The following is a 25,163-nucleotide window of genomic DNA, read 5'->3' on the forward strand; positions in this document are numbered from 1 at the left end:
GATCTACGCGTGCAAACATTAATCTGTATGTTCACTGTGTGCTCCTTCACCTTTCTCTAATGAGGGCTTTTGTTAAACCACCAATGTATGATGTACTAAGTCATTTGTGTCCAATGTATACTTTCGAAAGGCCCTTGTTTGGGGAAGGTAGGAGAGAGTAGTCGTCATTATTGTCCAAGCCACATTATTTATTTCTATATATAAGTAATGTAGGCTGGTTTTTAAATACCTCAATCCCCTAACGGTGCCGTTTGTATATTAAGAAATACCGAAGCCATACAGTACAACACCAGCGAATATGAAGTATCACTGTAACCGGCAACTGTTACTCACTCATACCTACATACATATATAGAGTCTTTACAGAATGATAGCAGACACGAGAAAGACGAACAACAAGAGGAGAAGAGTTAGAAGAAAATCAACTTCAAGCTAAGAAGAAGAATACCAAGACATTTCCTCCAAACAAGAAAACAACACACACACAATCAAGCCGACCAAACACTGAGAAACCATGGCGGAACCCAACATGCACCGGACGCTTGACCTGACTCTATCCTGCCGCATCCAGGCGAGTTGCTGCTTAAAGTCCCTCACGCAAGCGCTGTTTAGCCACTGCACCTATTCTATCCTCCTAAAATTCACTTCAACCCCCCCTGCCACTAGCATGTTATGTATGTATGTATGTATGTATGAATGAATGATAACTGCAACTTTGCGTATTAAAACTCATTACTCTTACCGAAGTAATATAGTGCGTGGTTATGTTATGTCATGTTAGGATAGATTATAAACTACATTGGGTTACATTTCGTGAGGTTCGGTGACGCTACAGGAAGTTAGGTGAGGTTCCTGGAGGTTAGGTGAATGTTGACTGACTGACTGACAATTATTAGGAAGTGGTTCCAACACGTTCACACACAACCTATACTCATACCACAAGTCCAGAATTAGAGAGGATCATGTTATTGGATATATTTTCAACGATTTACTCAGTGTCTAACCAACTCTTTTGCGATTTAAATGTGGACATAAAATTAGGTCCGTATATTTGTTTGTCGTGGTGGTGGTGGTGGTGGTGGTGGTGTGCGCCCGTCCATCAGGTTGATTAACCACCAAAACCATAAAGGGTGCGGCCCTGCCGTTTCAGGGCATACACCACATCCATGGCGGTGACGGTCTTCCTTTTTGCGTGCTCGGTGTAGGTGACGGCGTCACGGATGACGTTCTCCAGAAACACCTTGAGGACGCCGCGGGTCTCCTCGTAGATGAGGCCGGATATACGCTTAACACCTCCACGCCGAGCTAGACGACGAATGGCGGGCTTGGTGATACCCTGGATGTTGTCACGAAGCACCTTACGATGACGCTTGGCGCCACCCTTTCCAAGTCCCTTGCCTCCTTTGCCTCGTCCAGTCATGTTGTTGTGGTTGCTACTACAGGTGGTCCTGGTGTGGCTTCGCCCACGGTTTGGTGGGAGTAGGTGGCGTGCTGTGGACGCAGCGGTAGTATCGTTCATCCAAGGCCGTCCCTCCCTCTTGGAGGGGGGGCGTAGCTTGCGGATGACGCATGCGGCACTCGTGGCCAATGAGGTGGCCACTGAGGTGGAGAATGTCTGTATATAAGCCCGCCCGCCTGCCGGGCCGCCCGTATTGACTATTTCGTCGTCGAGATGGCCCGTACTAAACAGACTGCCCGCAAGTCCACTGGAGGCAAGGCTCCACGGAAGCAGCTTGCCACCAAGGCAGCTCGCAAGTCCGCCCCAGCCACCGGTGGTGTCAAGAAGCCCCATCGTTACAGGCCCGGAAACGTCGCCCTTCGTGAGATCCGTCGTTACCAGAAGAGCACAGAGCTACTCATCAGGAAGCTGCCCTTCCAGCGCCTGGTGCGTGAGATCGCCCAGGATTTCAAGACTGACCTGCGCTTCCAGTCGTCTGCCGTCATGGCTCTGCAGGAAGCCTCTGAGGCTTACCTGGTGGGTCTTTTCGAGGACACCAACCTGTGTGCCATTCACGCCAAGCGCGTTACCATCATGCCCAAGGACATCCAGCTGGCCCGGCGCATCCGCGGAGAGCGTGCTTAAGTCCTCTTCCTTGGGGAAAAACAAAAAGCACAACAAAACCTACCAGACATCTATAAATCGGCCCTTCTCAGGGCCAAAGAACTGTTCTGAAGATAATTTTCATGACAATCGAAATGGTTGGTGGTAGGAGAGCGTTAATTTCGGTTACCCAAATCGCCTAACGGTAAGTTGGTAACATTCGTGCAGGCACGAATGTATAGTAGGTCATCAATTCGGGAGGTGGGTGGGTGCAACAAACAAGAGCTAGTAACAAATAAATGTATAAAGAATAAGTAAGTAAATAAATAAATAAAATAAAAGAAAATACAATAAAATAAAAGAAAATACAATAAAATACAATAAAATAAAATAAATTGTTTACATGAATTAGGCGTGCTGCAAACATGAAATGAAGCCCAAACACACTCCATGTATGTCACTTTGCAGTGGGTGTAAAAGTACTCCACGCAGAATTTATTTATTTATTTATTATGTTTCGATTTAGTCCGGTTTCTACGCCAATAGAGAATGCAGATTATTATAATTTTTTTATTTTTTTATTTCCCTCTCAATATATCACTGTCGGTAACTGTCTCTTTAACATGTAACTGTGGCTCCGATGGAGCCGATTAAGTTGTAGTAGTGGGATGGCGTGTTTGTTGTGCACAAGTAACCTCTTACTTGGAAGAGGTGTACTTGGTGACAGCCTTGGTGCCCTCAGACACGGCATGCTTGGCCAGTTCACCGGGCAGCAAGAGTCGGACAGCTGTCTGGATTTCCCGACTTGTAATGGTGGAGCGTTTGTTGTAGTGCGCCAGGCGGGAAGCCAGATGTCGTTCACGAAAGAGTTCATGATGGACATAGCTTTGGAGGAGACTCCTGTGTCGGGGTGCACTTGCTTCAGTACCTTGTAGATGTAGATGCTGTAGCTTTCCTTCCTCCTGCGCTTCTTCTTCTTGTCACCCTTGGCAATGGCCTTCTGGGCCTTTCCAGCCTTCTTGGCAGCCTTTCCGGAAGTTTTGGGAGGCATGGCGGCACAGTTACTCGTGGCGCGGAGCGAGAGAATTGAAAACTGGCCCGACTAACTTTTCCTTATATACCGAGCGGGCCGCTCAGGATCAGACTGGCTGCAGCTACGGCTCTCTTACATTGGTTGGGTCCGCGAGACGGCCACCTGGCCTGATCCTGAGCTTGGTATAAAAGACCAAGGTGGCGGGCGGAAATTTAACTCCTATCACGAAAAGCAGCAGCAGCAACATGTCAGGACGCGGCAAGGGAGGCAAGGTGAAGGGCAAGTCAAAGTCCCGTTCTAGCAGGGCCGGACTCCAGTTCCCCGTGGGTAGGATCCACCGTCTCTTGCGTAAAGGCAACTATGCTGAGCGTGTTGGTGCAGGTGCACCTGTGTACCTTGCAGCCGTCATGGAGTACCTGGCAGCAGAAGTGCTCGAGCTGGCCGGTAACGCCGCCCGCGACAACAAGAAGACCCGCATTATCCCGCGTCATCTTCAGCTTGCCATTCGCAATGACGAGGAGCTGAACAAGCTCCTGTCTGGAGTCACCATTGCCCAAGGGGGTGTCCTTCCTAACATCCAAGCTGTGCTCCTCCCCAAGAAGACAGAGAAGAAATAAGAACCCAAGGTTCGTTCACACAAGACAACCTAACCAAACAGGCTCCTTTCGGAGCCACAGGATATCACTTAAAGAGAGAAATATACGACATCAACGTTTTGCAGGATAACACTCTGTGCAAATTGAGTGTAAATGTTTTTGAATGGTGTAGATGTGAAGGGGTACTGCGGGGGCCTGGGGTGGGGGACTTAAACGGGACTTAGAAGGGCGCAAGAAGCAGCAGCAGCTTTAGCAGCAGCAGCAAGGGAGGCGACCTTATTTTCACTCTGGTTCATTGACAGTACACATTTACCAGCAGCATACATTGGAGTCATATTGTAATTGTAGACTAATCAGTGTGGGCTAGCTAGCTAGCCAATTTGGGATAAACAGCAAGAATGTAATGTCCTCAATGAAGTAATGACATAGTTCAAGATACAATAAGTGAGGTGGCCTGAAGTCTTTGACAGTGTCACATTCAATAATATAGTGCTTTAAAGGTGTATCACAAAGTTTACATGCTGAGTGTTCCGGTATGGGTACAGCGTTACTAACTTGCCAGATGTGTCTGTATCCTAACCTAATTGTGGCCACGACTACATCACACAGGCAGGCAGGAGCAAGTTGTTTGGACACTATTCCTAGCCCCCTTGGTCCCTGTTCACCTACTGTAGCAGTAAGTAGGTACCTGTTGTAAATCGAAAGGTTGCGAATTCGTATTCAGGGAAAGTTGTTGGAGCTTCTAAACTTGAACTGACACAATCCGAGGAGTGGTGACCCGAGGATCACAGACACTATCTCTCCCTTCCTAACCTCCTGCTCCTTCCTCTGTCCTCCCAAAATTGAACCATGCTATCGCAAAGGTAATAATACAGGTAGAGACAACAACATATTTTCCTATTGTCTTATTATATATTAATAACAGAAACGCTGCCGCCATCCCGGAGGCTTTACATTGTCTCACTGTTCATTCCTTCCACAATTCTTCCTCGTACTTCTTCTTCTTCTTCTTCTTCTTCTTCTTCTTCTTCTTCTTCTTCTTCTTCCATGAATACTTTATTAACGGTGTATGTAAGTTTCACCATGTTTTGCACGACAGCGGTAGAGCAAAGTATATTTTGTTAGCAATAAACCAAAAGCATATTTTATGGCCTAATCATCACTACATAGAACACCACCCATAAAGCATGATACTAGTAGACCACAAAAACTGCTATAAACACCCAAAGCATATTTTATTGCCTAATCATCACTACATAGAACACCACTCATAAAGCATGATACTATTAGACCACAAACTGCTATAAACCCCAATAATAAACTATACTAGTGACTATAATTGTGTTACCCAATATTATACGAAATAATACTATAAAACATAATAATAAACACACTAATAGTGTATATTAGTGACTATAATTGTGTTACCCAATATTATACGAAATAATACTATAAAACATAATAATAAACACACTAATAGTGTATATTAGTTGAATGCACAATCTGATGAGAAGTCAAAAAAAAAAAAAACAACATAACAATAACCTAGAAAGAGTGTAGAGTATTTTTGTGCAAACTATTATACTAGTAGATGGTCTAAGATAACTGTATGTGAAGGAAAAGGTGTGCTCTCCACTCAAACTTTCTTTTTATGAAATCTCCTACTCCCCAGCTGAGCGGTACGCCCAATGGGAAACAAAACGTGGCACATAACACGCCGCCCGCCAGCTCTGGCTCGGTGAATAGGAATCAGTAATCGGGCGGAGTATAAACAACACCGCCGCCAATGTGCTCCTCCCATCTCTGAGGAAATCTGGCGGGCAACTTAGTATTATATTAGCATGTAATAATAATAACAATAATAATAATAATAATAATACTACTACTAATAATAATACTAATAATATTAATAATAATAATATTAATAATAATAACATGCAATTTCATTTTATAACACATACTAACAAAATAGTGTATAGCCTACTATACTTAACTATAATAGGTTAGGTTGCGTAGGAGGATCTAAAAAGTACAGTAGTATATACACACACACACACACACACACACACACACACACACACACACACACACACACACACACATACATATAGACAACAAACTAAATTAGAAACCACACGTCAGTGAAGTTATCAAATCCTCCAGTTTCTGTCTCCACCTCCTACGCCGACTCAAGTCCCTCGGTGTTCCTGCACACGAGCTCCTCAGTGTTTACACAACATTCATACTTCCCAAGCTCACCTATGCCTCCTCCACCTGGTCTTCCTCCCTAAATGCCACACAACGTAAACACCTCGAAAAAGTGCAAAAGAGGCCATGCAAGATTATTCTCTACCCTTCCTACTCCACATATCAAGAAGCGCTCAACACACTGACCGACCCTTTAGACTCTCACTGACCATCACCACGACCTCATCTGCAAATTTGGTAAGAAGCTTCTACACCATCCCCGACACCGGCTCCTACTACCACCTGAGATCCCTAGTCCGAGAATTGCTCTTCGACACCACAACCGCATCCAGCCCAGCCCATACGTGCACGAACTGATCGCTATAAGAACAGCCCAGTCCCAACCATTGTAAAAATTATCGATAACTTGTAATAAATCAGTGTACTCACTCCCAGTAAACACTACTCCTTGCACTGTCACTATGTTGAAATGAACTGTAGTTTGAGCTTTTCCCCAGCTAGTTATTATATGTCTTATTTGTGTCACTCATGTTACTTGTATATTATTTGTAATTCGTAACCCATTCCCCAAATATGTAACTGTATATTTTCAGCCTTCTGGCTGCCAAGCTCTTTCAATAAACCGTTAAATATTATTATTATTATTATTATTTATATGTTGGCCCATACCAACTCACTCCCCTGAACCCTCCTCCCCACCGGACTATCAACAAGTTCTTGCCATAAGGTACTATCTCATTTGGCAAAGGAATGGAACCAGTGATGAATAGTGGTGAACAGTGCTTAACTCAGTGAAAAACAACTCGGCAGTTGAGTCTTACCCAAGCTAGCTAACCACCTTCACACAGTGAGGTCCCAGGTACCCAGTTATACTTCCCCTGAGACTCCACGATAGAGAGGCCTGGGACCACACCTCACCCACTTGAATGAGTGAGTCATGTCGACCACGTGGTGTCCCCAAGATGCTACGACACCACGTAGTGAATGTTTTGCTACAGCATCATCATGTGAAGTTCCTCATAACACCATCTGTGAGGTAACTGCTACATCATCAGGCCCCTCATAACGCCATCTGTGAGGGAGTTACTACACTACGTGTCTGGTGTTTAACATCTCACCTTACATGATCTACGCGTGCAAACATTAATCTGTATGTTCACTGTGTGCTCCTTCACCTTTCTCTAATGAGGGCTTTTGTTAAACCACCAATGTATGATGTACTAAGTCATTTGTGTCCAATGTATACTTTCGAAAAGCCCTTGTTTGGGGAAGGTAGGAGAGAGTAGTCGTCATTATTGTCCAAGCCACATTATTTATTTCTATATATAAGTAATGTAGGCTGGTTTTTAAATACCTCAATCCCCTAACGGTGCCGTTTGTATATTAAGAAATACCGAAGCCATACAGTACAACACCAGCGAATATGAAGTATCACTGTAACCGGCAACTGTTACTCACTCATACCTACATACATATATAGAGTCTTTACAGAATGATAGCAGACACGAGGAAGACGAACAACAAGAGGAGAAGAGTTAGAAGAAAATCAACTTCAAGCTAAGAAGAAGAATACCAAGACATTTCCTCCAAACAAGAAAACAACACACACAATCAAGCCGACCAAACACTGAGAAACCATGGCGGAACCCAACATGCACCGGACGCTTGACCTGACTCTATCCTGCGGCATCCAGGCGAGTTGCTGCTTAAAGTCCCTCACGCAAGCGCTGTTTAGCCACTGCACCTATTCTATCCTCCTAAAATTCACTTCAATCCCCCCCTGCCACTAGCATGTTATGTATGTATGTATGTATGTATGTATGTATGTATGAATGAATGATAACTGCAACTTTGTGTATTAAAACTCATTACTCTTACCGAAGTAATATAGTGCGTGGTTATGTTATGTCATGTTAGGATAGATTATAAACTACATTGGGTTACATTTCGTGAGGTTCGGTGATGCTACAGGAAGTTAGGTGAGGTACCTGGAGGTTAGGTGAATGTTGACTGACTGACTGACAATTATTAGGAAGTGGTTCCAACACGTTCACACACAACCTATACTCATACCACAAGTCCAGAATTAGAGAGGATCATGTTATTGGATATATTTTCAACGATTTACTCAGTGTCTAACCAACTCTTTAGCGATTTAAATGTGGACCTCAAATTAGGTCCGTATATTTGTTTGTCGTGGTGGTGGTGGTGGTGTGCGCCCGTCCATCAGGTTGATTAACCACCAAAACCATAAAGGGTGCGGCCCTGCCGTTTCAGGGCATACACCACATCCATGGCGGTGACGGTCTTCCTTTTTGCGTGCTCGGTGTAGGTGACGGCGTCACGGATGACGTTCTCCAGAAACACCTTGAGGACGCCGCGTGTCTCCTCGTAGATGAGGCCGGATATACGTTTAACACCTCCACGCCGAGCTAGACGACGAATGGCGGGCTTGGTGATACCCTGGATGTTGTCACGAAGCACCTTACGATGACGCTTGGCGCCACCCTTTCCAAGTCCCTTGCCTCCTTTGCCTCGTCCAGTCATGTTGTTGTGGTTGCTACTACAGGTGGTCCTGGTGTGGCTTCGCCCACGGTTTGGTTGGAGTAGGTAGGTGGCGTGCTGTGGACGCAGCGGTAGTATCGTTCATCCAAGGCCGTCCCTCCCTCTTGGAGGTGGGGCGTAGCTTGCGGATGACGCATGCGGCACTCGTGGCCAATGAGGTGGCCACTGAGGTGGAGAATGTCTGTATATAAGCCCGCCCGCCTGCCGGGCCGCCCGTATTGACTATTTCGTCGCCGAGATGGCCCGTACTAAACAGACTGCCCGCAAGTCCACTGGAGGCAAGGCTCCACGGAAGCAGCTTGCCACCAAGGCAGCTCGCAAGTCCGCCCCAGCCACCGGTGGTGTCAAGAAGCCCCATCGTTACAGGCCCGGAACCGTCGCCCTTCGTGAGATCCGTCGTTACCAGAAGAGCACAGAGCTACTCATCAGGAAGCTGCCCTTCCAGCGCCTGGTGCGTGAGATCGCACAGGATTTCAAGACTGACCTGCGCTTCCAGTCGTCTGCCGTCATGGCTCTGCAGGAAGCCTCTGAGGCTTACCTGGTGGGTCTTTTCGAGGACACCAACCTGTGTGCCATTCACGCCAAGCGCGTTACCATCATGCCCAAGGACATCCAGCTGGCCCGGCGCATCCGCGGAGAGCGTGCTTAAGTCCTCTTCCTTGGGGAAAAACAAAAAGCACAACAAAACCTACCAGACATCTATAACTCGGCCCTTCTCAGGGCCAAAGAACTGTTCTGAAGATAATTGTCATGACAATCGAAATGGTTGGTGGTAGGAGAGCGTTAATTTCGGTTACCCAAATCGCCTAACGGTAAGTTGGTAACATTCGTGCAGGCACGAATGTATAGTAGGTCATCAATTCGGGAGGTGGGTGGGTGCAACAAACAAGCGCTAGTAACAAATAAATATATAAAGAATAAGTAAGTAAATAAATAAATAAAATAAAAGAAAATACAATAAAATACAATAAAATAAAATAAATTATTTTTACATGAAATAGGCGTACTGCAAACATTGAAATGAGCCATTTACTCCATGTATGTCCTTTGCGGTAGGTGTAAGAAATGCTCCCGCAGAATTTATTTATTTAATTATTATGTTTCGATTTAGTCCGGTTTCTACGCCAATAGAGAATGCAGATTATTATAATTTTTTTTTTTTTTTATTTCCCTCTCAATATATCACTGTCGGTAACTGTCTCTTTAACATGTAACTGTGGCTCCGATGGAGCCGATTAAGTTGTAGTAGTGGGATGGCGTGTTTGTTGTGCACAAGTAACCTCTTACTTGGAAGAGGTGTACTTGGTGACAGCCTTGGTGCCCTCAGACACGGCATGCTTGGCCAGTTCACCGGGCAGCAAGAGTCGGACAGCTGTCTGGATTTCCCGACTTGTAATGGGGGAGCGTTTGTTGTAGTGCGCCAGGCGGGAAGCCTCGGCAGCGATGCGCTCGAAGATGTCGTTCACGAAAGAGTTCATGATGGACATAGCTTTGGAGGAGACTCCTGTGTCGGGGTGCACTTGCTTCAGTACCTTGTAGATGTAGATGCTGTAGCTTTCCTTCCTCCTGCGCTTCTTCTTCTTGTCACCCTTGGCAATGGCCTTCTGGGCCTTTCCAGCCTTCTTGGCAGCCTTTCCGGAAGTTTTGGGAGGCATGGCAGCACAGTTACTCGTGGCGCGGAGCGAGAGAATTGAAAACTGGCCCGACTAACTTTTCCTTATATACCGAGCGGGCCGCTCAGGATCAGACTGGCTGCAGCTACGGCTCTCTTACATTGGTTGGGTCCGCGAGACGGCCACCTGGCCTGATCCTGAGCTTGGTATAAAAGACCAAGGTGGCGGGCGGAAATTTAACTCCTATCACGAAAAGCAGCAGCAGCAACATGTCAGGACGGGGCAAGGGAGGCAAAGTGAAGGGCAAGTCAAAGTCCCGTTCTAGCAGGGCCGGACTCCAGTTCCCCGTGGGTAGGATCCACCGTCTCTTGCGTAAAGGCAACTATGCTGAGCGTGTTGGTGCAGGTGCCCCTGTGTACCTTGCAGCCGTCATGGAGTACCTGGCAGCAGAAGTGCTCGAGCTGGCCGGTAACGCCGCCCGCGACAACAAGAAGACCCGCATTATCCCGCGTCATCTTCAGCTTGCCATTCGCAATGACGAGGAGCTGAACAAGCTCCTGTCTGGAGTCACCATTGCCCAAGGGGGTGTCCTTCCTAACATCCAAGCTGTGCTCCTCCCCAAGAAGACAGAGAAGAAATAAGAACCCAAGGTTCGTTCACACAAGACAACCTAACCAAACAGGCTCCTTTCGGAGCCACAGGATATCACTGCAAAAATATACAGCTTGTCAGCGTTTTTTGAGTTCGCCTCTGTGTAAATAGGTGGAAGTGTTTTTAGATAGATGTATTAGATGTGAAAGTGCACGAGGGGGCCTGGGGTGGGGGACAAGCAGGACTTAGAAGGGCGCAAGCAGCAGCAGCAGCAGCAGCAGCAGCAGCAGAGCGACCTTATTTCAGTCAGAGTTCATGCACACAAAGCCGTCAAATTCATTGTGGTAATTACACATTTACCAGTGCCAAATACAAGCCAATTTAGGATAAAACAAGGTACCGTGTCTCAATGAAGTAATGACATAGTTCAAGATGTCTTTGACAGTGTCACATTCAATAATATAGTGCTTTAAAGGTGTATCACAAAGTTTACATGCTGAGTGTTCCGGTATGGGTACAGCGTTACTAACTAGCCAGATGTGTCTGTATCCTAACCTAATTCTGGCCACGACTACATCACACAGGCAGGCAGGAGCAAGTTGTTTGGACACTCTTCCTAGCCCCCTTGGTCCCTGTTCACCGACCTACTGTAGCAGTAAGTAGGTACCTGTTGTAAATCGAAAGGTTGCCAATTCGTATTCAGGGAAAGTTGTTGGAGCTTCTAAACTTGAACTGACACAATCCGAGGAGTGGTGACCCGAGGATCACAGACACTATCTCTCCCACTACAAATCCCTTCCTAACCTCCTGCTCCTTCCTATGTCCTCCCAAAATTGAACCATGCTATCGCAAAGGTAATAATACAGGTAGAGACAACAACATATTTTCCTATTGTCTTATTATATATTAATAACAGAAACGCTGCCGCCATCCCGGAGGCTATACATTGTCTCACTGTTCATTCCCTCCACAATTCTTCCTCTTACTTCTTCTTCTTCTTCTTCCATCAATACTTTATTAACGGTGTATGTAAGTTTCACCATGTTTTGCACTACAGCGGTAGAGCAAAGTAAATTTTGTTAGCAATATACCCAAAGCATATTTTATGGCCTAATCATCACTACATAGAACACCACCCATAAAGCATGATACTAGTAGACCACAAACTGCTATAAACACCCAAAGCATATTTTATTGCCTAATCATCACTACATAGAACACCACTCATAAAGCATGATACTATTAGACCACAAACTGCTATAAACCCCCAATAATATACTATACTAGTGACTATAATTGTGTTACCCAATATTATACGAAATAATACTATAAAACATAATAATAAACACACTAATAGTGTATATTAGTTGAATGCACAATCTGATGAGAAGTCAAAAAAAAAAAAACAACATAACAATAACCTAGAAAGAGTGTAGAGTATTTTTGTGCAAACTATTATACTAGTAGATGGTCTAAGATAACTGTATGTGAAGGAAAAGGTGTGCTCTCCACTCAAACTTTCTTTTTATAAAATCTCCTACTCCCCAGCTGAGCGGTACGCCCAATGGGAAACAAAACGTGGCACATAACACGCCGCCCGCCAGCTCTGGCTCGGTGAATAGGAATCAGTAATCGGGCGGAGTATAAACAACACCGCCGCCAATGTGCTCCTCCCATCTCTGAGGAAATCTGGCGGGCAACTTAGTATTATATTAGCATGTAATAATAATAACAATAATAATAATAATAATACTACTACTACTACTAATAATAATAATAATATTAATAATAATAATATTAAAAATAATAACATGCAATTTCATTTTATAACACATACAAACAAAATAGTGTATAGCCTACTATACTTAACTATAATAGGTTAGGTTGCGTAGGAGGATCTAAAAAATACAGTAGTATACACACACACACACACACACACACACACACACACACACTTCGCTACTATATGCCAGACGCTCCCCCGGCTTGACACAACCACTCTCCCTGCTTACCTACCAGCCCCCCCCCCTTCCCACTGACTTAGTAGAAGTATTTGAAATAGCAAAACGCCTGGACAAACTAAAATTAAAACGCTCTACCACCCCCATTGACTTACCAATGAAACGCTTCAAGGAGTTCTCCCCGGAGCTTGCTAAACCCCTATGCTCCATCATCAATGCTTCTCTCAGTCAAGCCAGATGCCCAGCTGACTGGAAGACCTCTTATGTATCACCAGTGCCCAAGTCAACCAACCCACAATCCTTAAATCAGCTACGACCTATTGCAATCACCACAATACCCAGCCTAATCTGTGAAAGTTTTGTGTTCGACTGGCTGGGCTTTTGCTGATATTGCAGGAGTCGTAGTAGACCCTCAGCAATTTGGCAACATGAAAACTTCCTCCACCACTGACTGACTGACTGTCTTGTCAGCTTTCTCGATTACATATACCGCCATCTCGAGAAACGAAAAACGTCTGTAGCTGTCGCCTTCATTGATTTCACTAAAGCGTTCGACCTAGTCGACCACAATATAATCATCAACTAAGCTATTGACCTCGGGCTTCGGAGAAGTCTTATTATACCAGGGCTTACAGACTTCCTCAGTGACCGACGCCAAGCTGTACGCTTCCGAGGGGCTGGCTGTCTCCACCTTTCAGTCACTCCCCTGTGGCGTCCCCCAAGGCACAGATGGGACCACTCTGCTTCCTTATGCTCATCAATGATGCCTAAAAGCCCTGCTCGCTGAAATATGTAGCGGCTCACCATTGGGATCAGCGTCAGCAATTCTGCTCCATTATACCGCCTTCGCGATTTATTGAACAGGCTCCAAAACTGGGCCACCAACAACCATGGTTATGCACATCAACCTCTCCTCCGACATTGTCCCACCTCCTTCCATTACTCTAGGTCCGAACACACTCCAGGTTTTAGATTCCACGAAGCTCCTCGGCGTCACCATAGACAACAAACTAAATTAGAAACCACACGTCAGTGAAGTTATCAAATCCTCCAGTTTCCGTCTCCACCTCCTACTCCGACTCAAGTCCCTCGGTGTTCCTGCACACGAGCTCCTCAGTGTTTACACAACATTCATACTTCCCAAGCTCACCTGGTCTTCCTCCCTAAATGCCACACAACGTAAACACCTAGAAAAAGTGCAAAAGAGGCCATGCAAGATTATTCTCTCCCCTTCCTACTCCACATATCAAGAAGCGCTCAACACACTGACCGACCCTTTAGACTCTCACTGACCATCACCACGACCTCATCTGCCAATTTGGTAAGAAGCTGCTACACCGGCTCCTACTACCATCTGAGATCCCTAGTCCGAGAATTGCTCTTCGACACCACAACCGCATCCAGCCCATACGTGCACGAACTGATCGCTATAAGAACAGCCCAGTCCCAACCATTGTAAAAATTATCGATAACTTGTAATAAATCAGTGTACTCACTCCCAGTAAACACTACTCCTTGCACTGTCACTATGTTGAAATGAACTGTAGTTTGAGCTTTTCCCCAGCTAGTTATTATATGTCTTATTTGTGTCACGCATGTTACTTGTATATTATTTGTAATTCGTAACCCATTCCCCAAATATGTAACTGTATATTTTCAGCCTTCTGGCTGCCAAGCTCTTTCAATAAACCGTTAATTATTATTATTATTATTATTATTATTTATATGTTGGTCCATACCAACTCACTCCCCTGAACCCTCCTCCCCACCGGACTATCAACAAGTTCTTGCCATAAGGTACTATCTCATTTGGCAAAGGAATGGAACCAGTGATGAATAGTGGTGAACAGTGCTTAACTCAGTGAAAAACAACTCGGCAGTTGAGTCTTACCCAAGCTAGCTAACCACCTGCACACAGTGAGGTCCCAGGTACCCAGTTATACTTCCCCTGAGACTCCACGATAGAGAGGCCTGGGACCACACCTCACCCACTTGAATGAGTGAGTCATGTCGACCACGTGGTGTCCCCAAGATGCTACGACAACACGTAGTGAATGTTTTGCTACAGCATCATCATGTGAATTTCCTCATAACACCATCTGTGAGGTAACTGCTACATCATCAGGCACCTCATAACGCCATCTGTGAGGGAGTTACTACACTACGTGTCTGGTGTTCAACACCTCACCTTACATGATCTATGCGTGCAAACATTAATCTGTATGTTCACTGTGTGCTCCTTCACCTTTCTCTAATGAGGGCTTTTGTTAAACCACCAATGTATGTACTAAGTCAATTGTGTCCAATGTATACTTTCGAAAAGCCCTTGTTTGGGTTAGGTAGGAGAGAGTAGTCGTCATTATTGTCCAAGCCCCATTATTTATTTCTATATATAAGTAATGTAGGCTGGTTTTTAAATACCTCAATCCCCTAACGGTGCCGTTTGTATATTAAGAAATACCGAAGCCATACAGTACAACACCAGCGAATATGAAGTATCACTGTAACCGGCAACTGTTACTCACTCATACCTACATACATATATAGAGTCTTTACAGAATGATAGCAGACACGAGGAAGACGAACAACAAGAGGAGGAGAGTTAGAAGAAAATCAACTTCAAGCTAAGAAGAAGAATACCAAGACATTTCCTCCAAACAACAAAACAACACACACAATCAAGCCGACCAAACACTGAGAAACCATGGCGGAACCCAACATGCACCGGACGCTTGACCTGACTCTATCCTGCCGCATCCAGGCGAGTTGCTGCTTAAAGTCCCTCACGCAAGCGCTGTTTAGCCACTGCACCTATTCTATCCTCCTAAAATTCACTTCAATCCCCCCTGCCACTAGCATGTTATGTATGTATGTATGTATGTATGAATGAATGATAACTGCAACTTTGCGTATTAAAACTCATTACTCTTACCGAAGTAATATATTGCGTGGTTATGTTATGTCATGTTAGGATAGATTATAAACTACATTGGGTTACATTTCGTGAGGTTCGGTGACGCTACAGGAAGTTAGGTGAGGTACCTGGAGGTTAGGTGAATGTTGACTGACTGACTGACAATTACTAGGAAGTGGTTCCAACACGTTCACGCACAACCTATACTCATACCACAAGTCCAGAATTAGAGAGGATCATGTTATTGGATATATTTTCCACGATTTACTCAGTGTCTAACCAACTCTTTAGCGATTTAAATGTGGACCTAAAATTAGGTCCGTATATTTGTTTGTCGTGGTGGTGGTGGTGGTGGTGGTGGTGTGCGCCCGTCCATCAGGTTGATTAACCACCAAAACCATAAAGGGTGCGGCCTTGCCGTTTCAGGGCATACACCACATCCATGGCGGTGACGGTCTTCCTTTTTGCGTGCTCGGTGTAGGTGACGGCGTCACGGATGACGTTCTCCAGAAACACCTTGAGGACGCCGCGGGTCTCCTCGTAGATGAGGCCGGATATACGTTTAACACCTCCACGCCGAGCTAGACGACGAATGGCGGGCTTGGTGATACCCTGGATGTTGTCACGAAGCACCTTACGATGACGCTTGGCGCCACCCTTTCCAAGTCCCTTGCCTCCTTTGCCTCGTCCAGTCATGTTGTTGTGGTTGCTACTACAGGTGGTCCTGGTGTGGCTTCGCCCACGGTTTGGTGGGAGTAGGTGGCGTGCTGTGGGCGCAGCGGTAGTATCGTTCATCCGTTAATCCTCCCTCTTGAAGGTGGGGCGTAACACTGGATAGCCGGCACTCGTGTGGCCAATAAGGGTGGCCACTGGGGTGGAGAATATCTGTATATACGCCCGCCCGCCTGCCAGGCCGCCGTGTTACTATTTCGTCGTCGGGTGGCCCGTACTAAAACAGACGCCGCAAAGTCCACTGGAAGCAGGCTCCACAGGCTTCGCTTGCCACCAAGACAGCTTTCGCGATCCGCCCCAGCCACGGTAGTGTCGAAACCCCATCATTACAGGCGGAACCGTCGCCCATACGTGAGATCCGTCGTTACCAGAAGAGCACAGAGCTACTCATCAGGAAGCTGCCCTTCCAGCTCCTGGTGCGTGAGATCGCCCAGGATTTCAAGACTGACCTGCGCTTCCAGTCGTCTGCCGTCATGGCTCTGCAGGAAGCCTCTGAGGCTTACCTGGTGGGTCTTTTCGAGGACACCAACCTGTGTGCCATTCACGCCAAGCGCGTTACCATCATGCCCAAGGACATCCAGCTGGCCCGGCGCATCCGCGGAGAGCGTGCTTAAGTCCTCTTCCTTGGGGAAAAACAAAAAGCACAACAAAACCTACCAGACATCTATAACTCGGCCCTTCTCAGGGCCAAAGAACTGTTCTGAAGATAATTTTCATGACAATCGAAATGGTTGGTGGTCGGAGAGCGTTAATTTCGGTTACCCAAATCGCCTAACGGTAAGTTGGTAACATTCGTGGAGGTACGATTGTATAGTAGGTCATCAATTCGGGAGGTGGGTGGGTACAACAAACAAGAGCTAGTAACAAATAAATATATAAAGAATAAGTAAGTAAATAAATAAATAAAATAAAAGAAAATACAATAAAATACAATAAAATAAAATAAATTGTTTACATGAAATAGGCGTGCTGCAAACATGAAATGAAGCCCAAACACACTCCATGTATGTCACTTTGCAGTGGGTGTAAAAGTACTCCACGCAGAATTTATTTATTTATTTATTATGTTTCGATTTAGTCCGGTTTCTACGCCAATAGAGAATGCAGATTATTATAATTTTTTTTTTTTTTTATTTCTCTCTCAATATATCACTGTCGGTAACTGTCTCTTTAACATGTAACTGTGGCTCCGATGGAGCCGATTAAGTTGTAGTAGTGGGATGGCGTGTTTGTTGTGCACAAGTAACCTCTTACTTGGAAGAGGTGTACTTGGTGACAGCCTTGGTGCCCTCAGACACGGCATGCTTGGCCAGTTCACCGGGCAGCAAGAGTCGGACAGCTGTCTGGATTTCCCGACTTGTAATGGTGGAGCGTTTGTTGTAGTGCGCCAGGCGGTAAGCCTCGGCAGCGATGCGCTCGAAGATGTCGTTCACGAAAGAGTTCATGATGGACATAGCTTTGGAGGAGACTCCTGTGTCGGGGTGCACTTGCTTCAGTACCTTGTAGATGTAGATGCTGTAGCTTTCCTTCCTCCTGCGCTTCTTCTTCTTGTCACCCTTGGCAATGGCCTTCTGGGCCTTTCCAGCCTTCTTGGCAGCCTTTCCGGAAGTTTTGGGAGGCATGGCGGCACAGTTACTCGTGGCGCGGAGCGAGAGAATTGAAAACTGGCCCGACTAACTTTTCCTTATATACCGAGCGGGCCGCTCAGGATCAGACTGGCTGCAGCTACGGCTCTCTTACATTGGTTGGGTCCGCGAGACAGCCACCTGGCCTGATCCTGAGCTTGGTATAAAAGACCAAGGTGGCGGGCGGAAATTTAACTCCTAGCACGAAAAGCAGCAGCAGCAACATGTCAGGACGCGGCAAGGGAGGCAAAGTGAAGGGCAAATCAAAGTCCCGTTCTAGCAGGGCCGGACTCCAGTTCCCCGTGGGTAGAATCCACCGTCTCTTGCGTAAGGGCAACTATGCTGAGCGCGTTGGTGCAGGTGCCCCTGTGTACCTTGCAGCCGTCATGGAGTACCTGGCAGCAGAAGTGCTCGAGCTGGCCGGTAACGCCGCCCGCGACAACAAGAAGACCCGCATTATCCCGCGTCATCTTCAGCTTGCCATTCGCAATGACGAGGAGCTGAACAAGCTCCTGTCTGGAGTCACCATTGCCCAAGGGGGTGTCCTTCCTAACATCCAAGCTGTGCTCCTCCCCAAGAAGACAGCGAAGAAATAAGAACCCAAGGTTCGTTCACACAAGACAACCTAACCAAACAGGCTCCTTTCGGAGCCACAGGATATCACTTAAAGAGAGAAATATACGACATCAACGTTTTGCAGGATAACACTCTGTGGAAATTGAGTGTAAATGTTTTAGAATGGTGTAGATGTGAAGGGCGGTTGTGGGGGCCTGGGGTGGGGGACTTAAACGGGACTTAGAAGGGCGCAAGAAGCAGCAGCAGCCAGGGAGGCGACCTTATTTTCAGTCAGGTTCATACACAAAGAAATACATCAGATTCATTGACAGTACAGTACACATTTAACAGTGTGGGCTAGCCAATTTGGGATAAAGAGCAAGAATGTAATGTCCTCAATGAAGTAATGACATAGTTCAAGATACAATAAGTGAGGTGGCCTGAAGTCTTTGACAGTGTCCCATTCAATAATATAGTAGTGCTTTAAAGGTGTATCACCAAGTTTACATGCTGAGTGTTCCTTTATGGGTACAGCGTTACTAACTAGCCAGATGTGTCTGTATCCTAACCTAATTCTGGCCACGACTACATCACACAGGCAAGTTGTTTGGACACTCTTCCTAGCCCCCTTGGTCCCTGTTCACCTACCTACTGTAGCAGTAAGTAGGTACCTGTTGTAAATCGAAACGTTGCCAATTTGTATTCAGGGAAAGTTGTTGGAGCTTCTAAACTTGAACTGACACAATCCGAGGAGTGGTGACCCGAGAATCACAGACACTATCTCTCCCTTCCTAACCTCCTGCTCCTTCCTCTGTCCTCCAAAAATTGAACCATGCTATCGCAAAGGTAATAATACAGGTAGAGACAACAACATATTTTCCTATTGTCTTATTATATATTAATAACAGAAACGCTGCCGCCATCCTGGAGGCTTTACATTGTCTCACTGTTCATTCCCTCCACAATTCTTCCTCTTACTTCTTCTTCTTCTTCCACCAATACTTTATTAACGGTGTATGTAAGTTTCACCATGTTTTTCACTACAGCGGTAGAGCAAAGTATATTTTATTATGACTGAAGCCAAAGCATATTTTGCCAGCCTAATCATCACTACATAGAGCACACCCGCAAGCATGATACTGGTAAGACCTGAGCACTACTATAAGCACCCAGCATATTTTTATTGCCACAATCATCCATCACTCTGCCAAGACACCACTCATAAAAGCACATGATGCTAATGGACCTGACTGCACTATAAACACGAATATACATACTAGTGACTCTGGTGTATTTACCCAATACCATACAAAGAAATAATACTGCAAAACATAATAATAAACACACTAATAGTGTAAATTAGTTGAATGCACAATCTGATGAGAAATCAAAAAAAAAAAAAACAACATAACAATAACCTAGAAAGAGTGTAGAGTATTTTTGTGCAAACTATTATACTAGTAGATGGTCTAAGATAACTGTATGTGAAGGAAAAGGTGTGCTCTCCACTCAAACTTTCTTTTTATGAAATCTCCTACTCCCCAGCTGAGCGGTACGCCCAATGGGAAACAAAACGTGGCACATAACACGCCGCCCGCCAGCTCTGGCTCGGTGAATAGGAATCAGTAATCGGGCGGAGTATAAACAACACCGCCGCCAATGTGCTCCTCCCATCTCTGAGGAAATCTGGCGGGCAACTTAGTATTATATTAGCATGTAATAATAATAACAATAATAATAATAATAATACTACTACTACTAATAATAATAATAATATTAATAATAATAATATTAATAATAATAACATGCAATTTCATTTTATAACACATACTAACAAAATAGTGTATAGCCTACTATACTTAACTATAATAGGTTAGGTTGCGTAGGAGGATCTAAAAAGTACAGTAGTATACACACACACACACACACACACACACACACACACTTCGCTACTATATGCCAGACGCTCCCCCGGCTTGACACAACCACTCTCCCTGCTTACCTACCAGCCCCCCCCCTTCCCACTGACTTAGTAGAAGTATTTGAAATAGCAAAACGCCTGGACAAACTAAAATTAAAACGCTCTACCACCCCCATTGACTTACCAATGAAACGCTTCAAGGAGTTCTCCCCGGAGCTTGCTAAACCCCTATGCTCCATCATCAATGCTTCTCTCAGTCAAGCCAGATGCCCAGCTGACTGGAAGACCTCTTATGTATCACCAGTGCCCAAGTCAACCAACCCACAATCCTTAAATCAGCTACGACCTATTGCAATCACCCCAATACCCAGCCTAATCTGTGAAAGTTTTGTGTTCGACTGGCTGGGCTTTTGCTGATATTGCAGGAGTCGTAGTAGACCCTCAGCAATTTGGCAACCTGAAAACTTCCTCCACCACTGACTGACTGACTGTCTTGTCAGCTTTCTCGATTACATATACCGCCATCTCGAGAAACGAAAAACGTCTGTAGCTGTCGCCTTCATTGATTTCACTAAAGCGTTCGACCTAGTCGACCACAATATAATCATCAACTAAGCTATTGACCTCGGGCTTCGGAGAAGTCTTATTATACCAGGGCTTACAGACTTCCTCAGTGACCGACGCCAAGCTGTACGCTTCCGAGGGGCTGGCTGTCTCCACCTTTCAGTCACTCACCTGTGGCGTCCCCCAAGGCACCAAGATGGGACCACTCTGCTTCCTTATGCTCATCAATGATGCCCTAAGAGAAACCCCTGCTCGCTGGAAATATGTCGACGACTCCACCATTGGGATCAGCGTCAACAATTCTGCTCCAAACTATACCGCCCTTCATGATTTATTGAACAGTCTCCAAAACTGGGCCACCAACAACCATGGTTATGCACATCAACCTCTCCTCCGACATTGTCCCACCTCCTTCCATTACTCTAGGTCCGAACACACTCCAGGTTTTAGATTCCACGAAGCTCCTCGGCGTCACCATAGACAACAAACTAAATTAGAAACCACACGTCAGTGAAGTTATCAAATCCTCCAGTTTCCGTCTCCACCTCCTACTCCGACTCAAGTCCCTCGGTGTTCCTGCACACCAGCTCCTCAGTGTTTACACAACATTCATACTTCCCAAGCTCACCTGGTCTTCCTCCCTAAATGCCACACAACGTAAACACCTAGAAAAAGTGCAAAAGAGGCCATGCAAGATTATTCTCTACCCTTCCTACTCCACATATCAAGAAGCGCTCAACACACTGACCGACCCTTTAGACTCTCACTGACCATCACCACGACCTCATCTGCAAATTTGGTAAGAAGCTTCTACACCGGCTCCTACTACCACCTGAGATCCCTAGTCCGAGAATTGCTCTTCGACACCACAACCGCATCCAGCCCAGCCCATACGTGCACGAACTGATCGCTATAAGAACAGCCCAGTCCCAACCATTGTAAAAATTATCGATAACTTGTAATAAATCAGTGTACTCACTCCCAGTAAACACTACTCCTTGCACTGTCACTATGTTGAAATGAACTGTAGTTTGAGCTTTTCCCCAGCTAGTTATTATATGTCTTATTTGTGTCACTCATGTTACTTGTATATTATTTGTAATTCGTAACCCATTCCCCAAATATGTAACTGTATATTTTCAGCCTTCTGGCTGCCAAGCTCTTTCAATAAACCGTTAATTATTATTATTATTATTATTATTATTTATATGTTGGTCCATACCAACTCACTCCCCTGAACCCTCCTCCCCACCGGACTATCAACAAGTTCTTGCCATAAGGTACTATCTCATTTGGCAAAGGAATGGAACCAGTGATGAATAGTGGTGAACAGTGCTTAACTCAGTGAAAAACAACTCGGCAGTTGAGTCTTACCCAAGCTAGCTAACCAGCTTCACACAGTGAGGTCCCAGGTACCCGGTTATACTTCCCCTGAGACTCCACGATAGAGAGGCCTGGGACCACACCTCACCCACTTGAATGAGTGAGTCATGTCGACCACGTGGTGTCCCCAAGATGCTACGACACCACGTAGTGAATGTTTGGCTACAGCATCATCATGTGAAGTTCCTCATAACACCATCTGTGAGGTAACTGCTACATCATCAGGCCCCTCATAACGCCATCTGTGAGGGAGTTACTACACTACGTGTCTGGTGTTCAACACCTCACCTTACATGATCTACGCGTGCAAACATTAATCTGTATGTTCACTGTGTGCTCCTTCACCTTTCTCTAATGAGGGCTTTTGTTAAACCACCAATGTATGTACTAAGTCATTTGTGTCCAATGTATACTTTCGAAAAGCCCTTGTTTGGGGAAGGTAGGAGAGAGTAGTCGTCATTATTGTCCAAGCCACATTATTTATTTCTATATATAAGTAATGTAGGCTGGTTTTTAAATACCTCAATCCCCTAACGGTGCCGTTTGTATATTAAGAAATACCGAAGCCATACAGTACAACACCAGCGAATATGAAGTATCACTGTAACCGGCAACTGTTACTCACTCATACCTACATACATATATAGAGTCTTTACAGAATGATAGCAGACACGAGGAAGACGAACAACAAGAGGAGGAGAGTTAGAAGAAAATCAACTTCAAGCTAAGAAGAAGAATACCAAGACATTTCCTCCAAACAACAAAACAACACACACAATCAAGCCGACCAAACACTGAGAAACCATGGCGGAACCCAACATGCACCGGACGCTTGACCTGACTCTATCCTGCCGCATCCAGGCGAGTTGCTGCTTAAAGTCCCTCACGCAAGCGCTGTTTAGCCACTGCACCTATTCTCTCCTCCTAAAATTCACTTCAATCCCCCCTGCCACTAGCATGTTATGTATGTATGTATGTATGTATGCATGAATGATAACTGCAACTTTGCGTATTAAAACTCATTACTCTTACCGAAGTAATATAGTGCGTGGTTATGTTATGTCATGTTAGGATAGATTATAAACTACATTGGGTTACATTTCGTGAGGTTCGGTGACGCTACAGGAAGTTAGGTGAGGTACCTGGAGGTTAGGTGAATGTTGACTGACTGACTGACTGACTGACAATTATTAGGAAGTGGTTCCAACACGTTCACACACAACCTATACTCATACCACAAGTCCAGAATTAGAGAGGATCATGTTATTGGATATATTTTCAACGATTTACTCAGTGTCTAACCAACTCTTTAGCGATTTAAATGTGGACCTAAAATTAGGTCCGTATATTTGTTTGTCGTGGTGGTGGTGGTGGTGCGCCCGTCCATCAGGTTGATTAACCACCAAAACCATAAAGGGTGCGGCCCTGCCGTTTCAGGGCATACACCACATCCATGGCGGTGACGGTCTTCCTTTTTGCGTGCTCGGTGTAGGTGACGGCGTCACGGATGACGTTCTCCAGAAACACCTTGAGGACGCCGCGGGTCTCCTCGTAGATGAGGCCGGATATACGTTTAACACCTCCACGCCGAGCTAGACGACGAATGGCGGGCTTGGTGATACCCTGGATGTTGTCACGAAGCACCTTACGATGACGCTTGGCGCCACCCTTTCCAAGTCCCTTGCCTCCTTTGCCTCGTCCAGTCATGTTGTTGTGGTTGCTACTACAGGTGGTCCTGGTGTGGCTTCGCCCACGGTTTGGTGGGAGTAGGTGGCGTGCTGTGGACGCAGCGGTAGTATCGTTCATCCAAGGCCGTCCCTCCCTCTTGGAGGTGGGGCGTAGCTTGCGGATGACGCATGCGGCACTCGTGGCCAATGAGGTGGCCACTGAGGTGGAGAATGTCTGTATATAAGCCCGCCCGCCTGCCAGGCCGCCCGTATTTACTATTTCGTCGTCGAGATGGCCCGTACTAAACAGACTGCCCGCAAGTCCACTGGAGGCAAGGCTCCACGGAAGCAGCTTGCCACCAAGGCAGCTCGCAAGTCCGCCCCAGCCACCGGTGGTGTCAAGAAGCCCCATCGTTACAGGCCCGGAACCGTCGCCCTTCGTGAGATCCGTCGTTACCAGAAGAGCACAGAGCTACTCATCAGGAAGCTGCCCTTCCAGCGCCTGGTGCGTGAGATCGCCCAGGATTTCAAGACTGACCTGCGCTTCCAGTCGTCTGCCGTCATGGCTCTGCAGGAAGCCTCTGAGGCTTACCTGGTGGGTCTTTTCGAGGACACCAACCTGTGTGCCATTCACGCCAAGCGCGTTACCATCATGCCCAAGGACATCCAGCTGGCCCGGCGCATCCGCGGAGAGCGTGCTTAAGTCCTCTTCCTTGGGGAAAAAGAAAAAGCACAACAAAACCTACCAGACATCTATAACTCGGCCCTTCTCAGGGCCAAAGAACTGTTCTGAAGATAATTGTCATGACAATCGAAATGGTTGGTGGTAGGAGAGCGTTAATTTCGGTTACCCAAATCGCCTAACGGTAAGTTGGTAACATTCGTGCAGGCACGAATGTATAGTAGGTCATCAATTCGGGAGGTGGGTGGGTGCAACAAACAAGAGCTAGTAACAAATAAATATATAAAGAATAAGTAAGTAAATAAATAAATAAAATAAAAGAAAATACAATAAAATACAATAAAATAAAATAAATTGTTTACATGAAATAGGCGTGCTGCAAACATGAAATGAAGCCCAAACACACTCCATGTATGTCACTTTGCAGTGGGTGTAAAAGTACTCCACGCAGAATTTATTTATTTATTTATTATGTTTCGATTTAGTCCGGTTTCTACGCCAATAGAGAATGC

General features: G+C 45.7%; 1 protein-coding gene and 1 pseudogene across 1 annotated transcript; both read left to right on the top strand.

Moving 5' to 3' along the window:
* Positions 1–1,672: 1,672 nt before the first annotated feature.
* Positions 1,673–9,092, top strand: LOC121859692 (histone H3-like). The gene is made up of 2 exons (XM_042356656.1): positions 1,673–2,071; positions 8,682–9,092. The coding sequence occupies exons 1-2, from the start codon at positions 1,673–1,675 to the stop codon at positions 9,090–9,092; spliced, it is 810 nt and encodes a 269-aa protein (XP_042212590.1).
* Positions 9,093–9,483: 391 nt separating this feature from the next.
* Positions 9,484–24,672, top strand: LOC121859757 (annotated as a pseudogene).
* The last annotated feature ends 491 nt before the right edge of the window (positions 24,673–25,163 follow it).

The sequence above is a fragment of the Homarus americanus genome, unplaced genomic scaffold, assembly GCF_018991925.1.
Source record: "Homarus americanus isolate GMGI-L3 unplaced genomic scaffold, GMGI_Hamer_2.0 scaffold265, whole genome shotgun sequence".
NCBI classification, from domain to species: Eukaryota; Metazoa; Arthropoda; class Malacostraca; order Decapoda; family Nephropidae; genus Homarus; species Homarus americanus.

Bases quoted from the DNA above. Each gene is read 5' to 3' on its own strand.
- LOC121859692 (XM_042356656.1), top strand. From the start codon at position 1,673: ATGGCCCGTACTAAACAGACTGCCCGCAAGTCCACTGGAGGCAAGGCT. The intron at 2,072-8,681 runs GAGCGTGCTTAA...TTCGTCGCCGAG, and splicing joins TGGCCCGGCGCATCCGCGGA to ATGGCCCGTACTAAACAGAC.